Here is an 11,328-nt window from a genome sequence, read left to right on the forward strand (position 1 = left end):
ATTTCTTCTTTGGACTGGATTCATGGGGAACTCATTGCTCTTCATGTTATATATGTATATCTTCTTGAGTCAAAATCAGCTGACAAAACCAATAGATTTGATATGTGTCCATCTGACTTTGGTCAATGTCTTGGCCATCATGTTGAGGTTGATACCATATCTCGTGTCATCCTTTGGAGTAAGACATTTTCTGGATAATGTTGCTTGTAAGGCAACTTTGTTCACATACAGAGTCACCTGGGGTGTTTCCATCTGTTCAACTGCTCTCCTCAGTACCTTCCAAGCCATCACCATCAGTCCCAGGAATTCTAACTGGGTGTGGCTTAAATCTAAAATCTCCACATGCATTTACCCCTTCTTCCTTTCCTTCTGGATCCTCAATATACTCATCTATGTTGACCTCATTAGAATTGCAGAAGCCCATCACAATTCCACACCTGTCACTTTTGAGTATGTTACACATTACTGCCAAACGAAGCAGTTTGAACACCACCATTTAACTGCATATACAACTCCCATAATAATTCGAGATCTCCTCTTTGTGGTCCTCATGATGTGGTCTAGTGTCTACACGGTAAATCTCCTCTACAAACACCATGAAAGATCTCAGCATCTTCACAGCTCCAACCTCTCTTCCCAGTCATCTCCTGAAATCAAAGCCACCCACACAATTCTCCTGTTGGTAAGTTGTTTTATTTTATTTTATTTCTCAGACAACTTTTTTACTTACTATTTGTTTCATAAACCTGAGAAAAATTTACAACTGGAGAGAATGACTGCAATGATTTCATCCTGCTACCCAACCATCTGCCCTTTCGTGCTGATGAAAAATAACATAATTGTTTCCAAATGGACTTCTTCCCTTTCAAGGATGAGAATTATGTTTTCTTGAAAAACATTCAATAGATGATGTTACATCCACAACCTCCTATGGCAACAGAGGACTGTCTACAATGATATATACCAGAAAACAATGCCTTTTGGCTATGGAACACTGACATGGAGCTAGCATGAACTGAGATGAGCTATACATTAAACATACATACAGATATGAAGTCTTACAATGCAAAAGAATGTATGAATATGAAATTAATAATTTTCATATTGACTCTTGTTTAAGTACAATATTTGGGGTTGAACAAAATAGAAATCTATGATTAAAATGAACTTTATCTGCTAGGTTTTGGTCTCTTTAAAATGTAGGTTCAAGAAGTTTCAAATCATATTAGGGTTTAAATTAGATTTCTGTAAAACTGCACTGCACTATAGAAAGTCATGTATCTATCAACAAATATATATTGCATGCTTTACATATTCCAGGCACTATTTAAGGGCTGGATATACATTCATGAACAAGAAAGGAAAAATATAAGTACTGAGGAGATTATATAAATGTTTAGGGGGGAGGGTATAGCTCAGTAGTAGAGCACATGCTTAGCATGCAAAGATCCTGGGTTCAATCCCTGATACCTCCATTAAAAAAAAAAAAAGATGTCACTTGGGCCATGCCCCCTCTGAAACGTGTAGGGAAAAGATCCTTCCTTGTTTCTTCCAGCTTCTAGTGGCCCCAGGTGTTCCGTGGCTTGTGGATACATTACCCCAAGCGCACATGGTCACATAGCGCTCTCCCTGTGTCTGTTCTTATTGTCTTCCCTCTGTATGTCTGTCCCTGTGTCCAAATTTTCTCTTTTAAAACTCTGATTCGGTGCCACCTAATGACCTCATTTTAATGTGATTGCCTCTGTAGAGTCTCTGTTTCCAATTAAGGTCTCATTCGGAGATACCAGAGTTTACAACCTCAGCATTTTGTGAGGAAGGTGCAGGGAGAGTTATGTTGCAATCCGTAACAGGGCCACAGAAGGTAGATAAGATTTCTGGGCTAGTCTTTCTAAAGACTGGTATAGGTAAAGAAGCAAAGAGTCAATGCGGGGGCGGGCAGAGGGCAGAGCTCGTTGGTAGATTGTGTGCTTAGCATGCACGAGGTCCTGGGTTCAATCCCCAGTACCTCTACTAAGATAAATAAATAAATAAACCTAATTACCTACCCCCTCAAAAAGAAAACAATAAAAACCCCCACACAAAAGATGTATTTAAAAAAACTATACCAAAAAATGTTTTAAAAAACGTTCCCCAAAGAGTCTTATGCATAAAGGGAATGGGGTGGGATAGCCCCAGCTGGAGGTGAGCAGAAAGACATTAAAGAACTGGGAACTGGCACACAGTCCCAGGCGCTGCTCTAAGTGCTTTCTGGTATGAACTCATTTGTTCCACAGCACGACCTGCTGAGGGAGGCACCATTATGATCCCATCTGATAGAAGAAGAATATGGGGCACAGAATTGTTATGTAATGTGGCCAACATCACAAGCCCTAAGTGGTAGAGCTGGGATTTGAACCTGGATGGGCAACCTTGAGAGTCCACGGTCCTAGCAAGTTCAAAAGGGAACATCAATGCCTGCTGGAGATGGTGTCGTTGTAGGACCCACTTCTTGTCCTTGCTTCGTCCACAGATGAGCTAGAACAATAGTTTCGGGCAACCACAGAGGGGATGTTATTAACTGAATATTCAGCAGTCAATGTAGGTGATGTCCATCATTTCTCACTCCTGTCCTCATCCCAGACCAGAGGTAACTCAGTTCAGGAGAGGGCACTGAATATGTGAGAAAAAAGGAGACCCCCTACTTCCCCTTCACGTCACTGGAGCCACTGAATTTTCAAGTGAGCAGAACCCTTCCTCACTCTCTTTTTCCTCAACTTGTTGGAATTTGGCACCTTTTGAATTTTGGACAAATCCAAGGGGAAAATCCAAGTTGTAAAAGCATTGATTGTATCCGCTGGGATTAGCAGATACAAACTACTGTATATAAAATAGATAAACAACAAGGACCTACAGTGTAGCACAGGGAACTATATTCAATAACTTGTAATAACCTACAGTGAAAAAGAATACATATATATTTATCACTGAATCACTATGCTGAAAATTGGAAATTAACATAGCATTGTAAATCAACTATACTTCAATAAAAATAAAATAAAATAAAAAAAATTGATTGTTTCCAAAGACAGGTGCACATTCCTACTTCATAGTTTTTGTTTGTTTGTTTGTTTGTTTGTTTTTTGTTTTTTTGTTTGTTTTTTTTTTAGGCATTTGGGAAGGGGACAGGTAGGCTACAGGACCTTCTAGCCCTGGTACTCATGTAATTTTTGACTCCTGAACTTTATAATGGAGTTGTGGACTTTGGATGTATATGAAATTTCTGTTAATGTACTGTAAACCAAGTCATCTGTTTGGCATAAGCAAATGCTCTCATGAGCACCCTGAGTCCACTGGACTGCAGAGAACCAGAGGGCTTAAGGCAGTGATAACAGCTGCAGGTGTACTTTTCAATCCTGTGTGATGTGTGATGCTGGTAACAATCAAAACCGTGTTGAATGATGAGGATCCTTGTACTTGGCATGAGAACAGGATGGGAGGGTCACACTGAAAAATGCCTCTTCTTTTCTTTTTTTTTTTTTTTCCAAAATGCCCCTTGTAAGGCCGTTCTTAGATTCTGCACCTTTTTCTTTGATAACAATGAATTGAGTTTGTTTTACCTTCGTCATGACTAGAATTGGGGAGGGAGGAAGGTTAATGTTTAAGGGCATCTTGACATGAAGAGAAATTTGCTGTTTATTTATATAAATACGCTCAGCTCAAAAGGTGTTTTTCAGACTTGGTATTCCTCAGTGGGATTTGATTCTACTGCATTTTTCGGGGGAAGGTAATTAGGTTTATTTATTTTTAGTGGAAGTACTGGGGTTTGAACCCATGACCTTCTGCGTGCTAAGCACATACTTTACCACTTGAGCTATACTCTCCCCATGAAGCTCCTTAAAATGTAGTGAGTTTAAATATTCACTTATGTTTTGGCAAACTCTGAATAAGGTCTGTACCTGAGTTAACAGAACTGTACCAGAATCAATCTCCTGCGTTTTCACCATGTCCTGTGGGTATCTAAGGTAGTATCATGGGGGGAGCTGAGGGAAGGGCAGAGGGGAAGGCTCTGTGCTATTCTTGCAATTTTTGTGAGACTTAAACAATTTCAAAATAAAAAGCAACCCCCCAAAAAAGAAAAAAAGATCACTTCTACAGGGGCACTAGCCATATTTCTGACACTCAAAGGACCACATGGGCCTGGTGGTTAACATATTAGATGGCGTCCATGCAGAATCTTTCTAGCATTGCAGAAAGTTCTGTTGGATGGCACTGCCCTAACCAGGGCCTCAACTGGACCTGATCACCCTTCATTCCAGCTCTGGGGATCCTGGGCCCTCCTTGGTCCTCCATTGCCTGGTACCCAGCCCTCACCCATCCCGATGCACCCTCTGATGCTGCAGGAGGTTGCTGGGATGCGCGAAGCCCTTGCTGCAGATGCCGCACTTGTAGGGCGTGTCCCCCGTGTGCACCTTCTCGTGGACAGCACGGTAGTTCAGGTCCTTGAAGAGCTTCGGGCAGAAGCGGCAGGCGTGAGGGCGCACAGGGCTGTGCCCGCGGAGCTGCTGCAGGAGCAGCGAGGGCCGGGAGAAGGCCTTGCAGCAGGTGTCGCAGGGCAAGGGCCGCTCGCCCGAATGCACGCGACGGTGAGAGGCCAACACGTTGGACTGCTTGAAGGCCTTGGCACACAGCCTGCAGATGAAGGGCCAATCGCCCGTGTGCGCGCGCTCGTGCACCCGCAGGCTGTGGCCATAGGCGAAGCGCTTGCCGCACACTGCGCACGCGTGGGGCTGGTCCTCGCAGTGCTGCCGTCGGTGCAGAAGCAGGGCAGGCCCAGCTGCAAAGGCCTTGCGGCATCCTGGGCAGGGGAATGGGGGCGCGGTCGCGTGCAGCCGCTGGTGGCGGTGCAGCTCATAGGGGGTCTTGAAGCGCTTCGGGCAGGATGGGCAGGAGAAGGGGCGCTCGCCCGTGTGGATGCGCCGGTGCTCCTGGGGGACAGGGAGTGAGGAAAAGCAGATGACCTTTGCAAGACCCGCTTCTCCGGGTAGACTCACCCTGGTACTTGTCTCCCGAAGAGAGACCACATGTACGTACATATACCAATTGTCTAAACATTTTTTTGACTTCTTTTTAAAATGGTGGTACTGGGAATTGAACCCAGGACCTCGTGAATGCTGAGCACACGCTCTACCACTGAGACTCTATTCACTGCATTCTACCCTCCCCCTAAACATTTAAAAATTATAAATCAAACTGTTAGATAAACTATGTCTTCTTCCTACCTTGACAAATAGACTTTCACAATGACCTGCAAGGCTAGGTTGAAATGTGTATTTTTTGGAACCCTCAGAGTTCCACATGAGAACTTGGTGACCCAGGAGAGCTGGCTGGGGCTTCCCAGGCCTCAGGGGATATCGCACCCACACTGGGGCAGCCCAGCCCACATGCCCCAGGCTCCCTGACACCCTCCCAGCCTAGAGAGCACACGCCAGGCAGGGCAAAGTGCACCCTCGGGACGGTGGATCTGGAGAAAGCCCTGGAAGCAGCCTTGGGGCTCCTTGGGCAGGGAATTCCAGGGTCTCTTGTCCCCTTGGCCACAGAAGGAGGGGCATCAGGAGAGGCTCAGAGCAGCACCCAGTAACAGGAAGGATCCAGGCTAGGGCTCCGAGGACGGGGCTCCCTCCAGGCTAACCCAGGCCTCTCGTTTCCTCCCATCATGCTCTTCAGCACACATGCCCTCCCTTTCCCCAGACATGGAAGCCTCCCTTTTCAGTACCTTCTCCTCCAGCTCTGACCTTGATCTCCTTCTTACCCTCCTCGAAAACCCATCCCCATTTCCTATGGTCTCATGACCATCTTAACTGCCACCTCCTTCGGTAGCAAGTCTCCTTTCTCTAGGCCTCTCCCCTAACATCTTCAGGGCCACTTCTACATTCTAGCCCACCTCCACATCCTTTTAACCCCTCCCCACCTGTACCGCCTGGTCACCCTACAGCCCCAGCCCTGTTCTCCCTCTTGCGCTGGGCTCTGCTTTTCCCACTCGGCCCCACTCACCTCCAGCCCAAGGCCCTGCTCATCTTAGTCCCGGAAAGCTTCACTCCCTCCCTTCAGACCTGGCGCTGCACCCCATCCACCAACCTAAGCTGCACCTTTCCTGCAGGTCCCGCCCACCTCCGGTTCATCGTCCTGCCCCTTTCCCGCAGGCCCCGCCCCTCCCTTCAGGCCTCGCCCACTTCTGGTCCACTGCAATGCCCCGCCCTTTCCCCATAGGCCCCGCCCAGGCCCCGCCCCCCGCTCCGCACCTGCAGGTTGCTGGCTCTCTTGAAGCGCTTGCCGCAGGCGTCGCAGCCGTGCGGCCGCTCGTCGCTGTGCACCAGCCGGTGGCTCTTGCAGTCCGAGTGGCGTTTGAAGGCGGCCGCACACAGGCCGCAGCGGAAGGGCCGCGCCGCCGTGTGCACCACCTCGTGGCTCAGCAGCTCCCACGAGCGCTTGAAGGCCTTCCCGCACGCCGCGCAGCTGAACGGCCTGGGCCGTGCCGGCCCCTCGGGGACCTCACGCAGCGAGCCTGGCACCGCCTTCCCAGAGCGCCCCACCGCCGCCCCTCTGCGGACGAGGCAGGCGGTCGAGTACTCCCCGTGCTCGTCGATGAGCTGCACCAGGGTCACAGCCTCCGGCTCGGCCCCTCCGGGCGCCTGGGAGAGGAGGAGAGGGGTCTCAGTCCTCGGGTCATCCCCTCATCCCACCGCGGCCCAGGCGTGACGGACGGTGGGCTTGGGGCTGAGGTCGCCTCGTCTGTGAAATGGGCAGACAACGGGACCTCCCTTCCTGGAGCTGCGATGCGGATTAAATGAGTTAATACGGAAACTCTGATGTCCCCACCCCTAACTCGGCTCCTGCGGACGCCGTCGTTTCAGCAAAAGGCAGCTCCTTCCTTTCCTTCCAAGTGCTCAGGGCAAAGATCGGAAACCCTATTCTCACACACCTTCATCTAATCCCTCATCAAGTCTGTTGGCTCTAACTTGAAAATACATCCAGAACTGGACCACTTATCATCATCTGCACGGCCCCCACCCTCCCGTAAGCCAAAACCATCTCTTGCCGGGGCTATTGCTGTTTATTGTCTTCTCCCTAGGTTCCCTGCTCGGCCTTGGAGCCTTCAAGGTCTGTCCCCCACACGGCCGCCAGGAGGCGCCTGTTAACACCTAAGTCAGCTCACGTCCCTTCGCTCAGAGCCCTACCCTGGCTCTTTCACTCAGAGAAAAGCCCAAGTACTCACGGCGACCCGGGGAAGGCCCTGTACGACCCGCCTGCGTTCCCTCTTTGACCCCACCTCTCGCCCTCTCCCCTGGCTCACTAGACTCTGGCCGCACTCAAGGTCTCCTTCAGCTTCCTCAACAGAGTTGGTGCCTGGAACCCTCTTCGCCTGGACAGCTGCAGGGTCCCTCCCTCACCTGTCAGGCCTTTGGTCAAAAGTCACCTCTCCCTGAGGCCATTCCTGACCACTCTGTTTAAAACTGAAACCCATGCCCCTCCTCTGATTCTCCCTACTGGCTTCCTGGCTTTACTTTTCTCCACAGCACTTATCTTTGGATGTGAGCCTGGAGCTGCCTGTATCCATCTTTTGAGCCCCGTGGGAAGAGTCAGCCTGGCAATGAAATGTCCATAGGAAAAAAATGGCACCAAGTGATGAGAGAGAGAGCTTCCTGATAAGCACCTAGATCTAGCTACACCTGAAGCATCCTTCCTCCGTTCTTTGGTTAGGAGAGGCAATAAATTACTTTTTGTCATTTAAGCAACTTTGAGTTGGGTTTCTTGTCATATGGCAGGCTGAATACCGGTCTCTAAGTATAGCCAGGTCCTAGATCCCTGGAACTTGTAGATCTTGCCTTTAATGGTAATAGGGACTTTGCAGATGTGATTAAATTCAGGATCTTTGAAGATGGCAGAAGGGGCCAGAAGCCCAGGAATATAAGAAATACAGCCCTAGAAAAGGCAAGGAAGTGGTTTCTCCCCTGAGGCTTCACAGGGAACCCAGCCCTGCTGACACCTTGATTCCGGCCCTGTGAAATTGATTTTGAACTTCTGATCGCCAGACTGTAAGAAATAAATGTGCGTAGTGTTAAGTCATCAAGTCTGTCGTCATTGGTTCCAGCAGCCATGGGAAATAAATACGTGCCACGTGCCACTGAAACCACAGAGGGGACACTGCTAATTGGAATCTTTTATTTGGCCTTGATTTAACACTTTCTGGATACTAGGTACCAGACGGAGTGCTCACAATAACCCAGTCATCTGCAGGGAGATAGATGCTCAGAGGTGAGTCACTTGCCTGAGGTCACAGAGCTTGGAAGTGGAAGAGTCCAGGTTTGAATCTAGCAAGTCTGGCTTGAAAGCAGCCCTCACAAATCCAGACTCACCTGCGGATTCGGTGACAGCTGATTCGTCATCAGCTAATATTTATTGGCTACTTAGGGGATGCAGGCACTCATCGGAGCCATTCATGTGTATTAACTCCCTGAACTCACTCTAGGAGGTGGGGACTTTCATTATTCCCTTCTGACAGAAAACTGAGGCTCAGAAATTAAGAAACACCTGGATCACATCTTACAGCTAGTAAGAGGCAGGGGTGGGATTTGAACTCACAAGATCCTACCCCTATAATGATGAACTCTCATTTGATAGATGGGGACTCAAGGCTCCAGAGAGGCACAGGAATGATTCCAAAATCATTTAGCACTGATGGTCTCTCCTGAGAGAACCAGCACTCCATACATCTACCACTGCCTCCTGTTCTGGGTACCAAAACAACAAATATTTTTGTTCTGCAACTGCTCAGGATCTGACACCATCTCCTGGAATCCCCACAACCAGAAAGATGCCATTTTCACAGAAGGAGAAACTGAGGCTCAGAGGAACGTGTCCGTGTGACAAATCACGAAGCTAGGAAGCAGGAGAGCTGGGAATCAAACCTACAGCTGCCTGAATCCCTATTCCTCCTGAGACCCAGCTCCTGGGATGGGTGGGGATCCAGGCGCTCACCTCTTCTTCTGGGATCTCGGTCTCCTTGGGGTGTATCCTCAGTTGAGATGGACCAAACCCCAGACAGTCTGAGGGGTCTCCGGGACCCACTTCTCCATCTCCCGCCTTCATTGGGTGGGGTCTGTCCCTGACCCAGCCCTTGGGCTCTGGGTGCCGAAGTGACCGTGAGGTGGGGTGAGGAGGCAAAGGGGGCTGAGGAAGAGAAAAGGGACACCGCAGGCGTCAGGGAGGGATTTCTCCATGCTGCTGGTGTCAGGAGAGAGGTCTCCTCCCAGGTTTCTTCGGCCCAGGGGACTCAGGGAGGCCATCTCTCTCCAAGACCGCCCTCGGGGAGATGAAAGGTATTCCCATGGCCTCAGCCACCAACTATACACTGGTTTCTCCATCCCCACAGCCCTGAATCCAGCTCCTGCCTGTCCTTGCCCAGCCTCCTCCCTGGCCTCCCTGCTTCCAGTCTCCCCTCTTCAGTCCATCCCCCATGTGGCCCTAGAGGAGTCTTTCCATCCACCAGAGCTGTTCCTGCCTCCTCCCTGCTCACATTCCTCCCCTGGATCCCCAGTGCCCCAGTAGAAAAATGAGCTCCCTGACCAGGCGTTCAAGACCCTTCACAATATGACCTCTTGAACTGAATCTTTGAGTTCACATCACTTCTCTCTCCCTAGCTGGCCCAATCACCCTCGTGGTACTAAGGACCAACCACAGCTGATAGCACTGGGACTTCACTCCTTGAATGACCCGCAGGTCCCTTACACTCACGACATCTGTACTCACCTTAGAGTCTTCTTCCAAACACACTGCTCCTCCCAGGGTCCTCATGTGTGGGCGGCCTCATTGTCCACCCAGGGAGGTTCTCATCCCTCCCTCCTCCTCTTCCTCTCCTCCTCCTTCTCATTCCCTACTCCCCCATCAGTCAGTCCCCAGACCCCATCCTTCCAGAATTTGCTTTGGTCTTGTATCCTCCCCACTGTCCCCACAGCCCCTGACTCAGCTCAGGTCTCTGCCTCTCCTCCAGGATCATCACCCCAGCCTCCTTTCTGGCCTCTCACCTCCTGCCTCCCCACTCCAAACCGTCCCACAGATGGCCCCAGAAAGGTCTTTCTACACCCATAGCTGATCTTGCCCCTCTCCTGCTCACAACTCTCCCATGGCTCCCCAGCACCATAGGACAGGGTCAGGCCCCTCAGCCTTTGATATGCCCCCTGCACACTCTCCAGCCTGTGGACCTTACATTCCAACAGGCAGCCCATCCTTCTGCAAGTAGATCCTTAACTCTTCCACCTGTTTGCACCTGTGGTTCGCCCACATCTCAGACCCTCTACTCCTGCTTCAAGGCACAATTCAAACCTGTAACTCGGGCCAACACTCACCCTGGCCCTCTCCATTCATATGCGCAGAAGTCACCCCAGTACTGCCCAAATCTCCCCGTACAATGGTCTCTCCCAACCAAATTCATCCCTCTCAGAGGGACACACAGTGAACTGGCCCACCCCAACCTCCCGCCTCCCCACCCAATGATCTCACCCATCTAGAGGCCCCGCCTTCTTTCCCTGACAAAGGTCTCCCAGGCCCCGCCCCCTTCAAACAAGAGCCTCCTGAAGGCCACTCCGCTTCTCTTCCAACGGCTTGGGCCCCCTTTCCCCCTTTCCGCCCTTTTCTTCTGGCCTCCGTCGCAATGATCTCGCCCCCCGATGATCCCTTCCGCACCCAGGCCCCCTCCCTCCATCCCTCTGCTGCAAACTTGGTATGTCCCGGAGTGGGAGACGGGAACGGGAATCGGACGAGACCATTACCCGAGGCGGGAGGGCAGACATGAGTCCCTTCAACTAGAGACTGGCTGGGCGTCTGGCTCCCCCGGTGCCTTTCAGATTCGATCCGTGTCTTCCCAGACTTCCCGCGCCTCACCTTGCAGTCCAGGTGTACTGCAGGTTCACAGGAGTCTCCATCCACTGAAGGACTCGGGGCAGCAGCCCTTTCGCCCCTCACGCCCCAACCCCGGGTGCGCATGCGTAATGAATTTCTGGTCCAGAGGCTGCTTTTTATCAGGCAGTTGACAAAGAGAGTTTTCCCTCCTTCTGCAGCATCACTCAAACCCCCTCAGACGTCAACCCACAGCTTCAGTCTCCCGAAAAGAAATAAGGAGGACTGATATATAATAATAACCAAAGACCGAGGCCCTTAGCATGCGCTAGACAGTGTAAGCACAGTATTTTCAGTTCTCAAAACCGCCTTGGAGAGTTACTATTATCCTCGTTTTCCTCATGAAGAAACTGAGGCTCACAGAGGAGCCTCAACAAGGGCGTGACAGTCGTATTG

General features: G+C 50.4%; 1 protein-coding gene across 1 annotated transcript; it reads right to left on the minus strand.

The window, feature by feature from the left end:
• Window positions 1-3,522: 3,522 nt before the first annotated feature.
• Window positions 3,523-11,019, minus strand: LOC106729130 (zinc finger protein 501). The gene is made up of 4 exons (XM_032487393.1): window positions 10,918-11,019; window positions 9,016-9,207; window positions 6,279-6,668; window positions 3,523-4,964 (listed from the first exon to the last, which is right to left on the minus strand). Exons 1-4 carry the CDS (start codon window positions 11,017-11,019, stop codon window positions 4,347-4,349), a joined length of 1,302 nt encoding a protein of 433 aa, XP_032343284.1. The 3' UTR covers window positions 3,523-4,346.
• Window positions 11,020-11,328: the final 309 nt, after the last annotated feature.

The sequence above is a fragment of the Camelus ferus genome, chromosome 9, assembly GCF_009834535.1.
Source record: "Camelus ferus isolate YT-003-E chromosome 9, BCGSAC_Cfer_1.0, whole genome shotgun sequence".
Lineage (NCBI taxonomy): Eukaryota > Metazoa > Chordata > Mammalia > Artiodactyla > Camelidae > Camelus > Camelus ferus.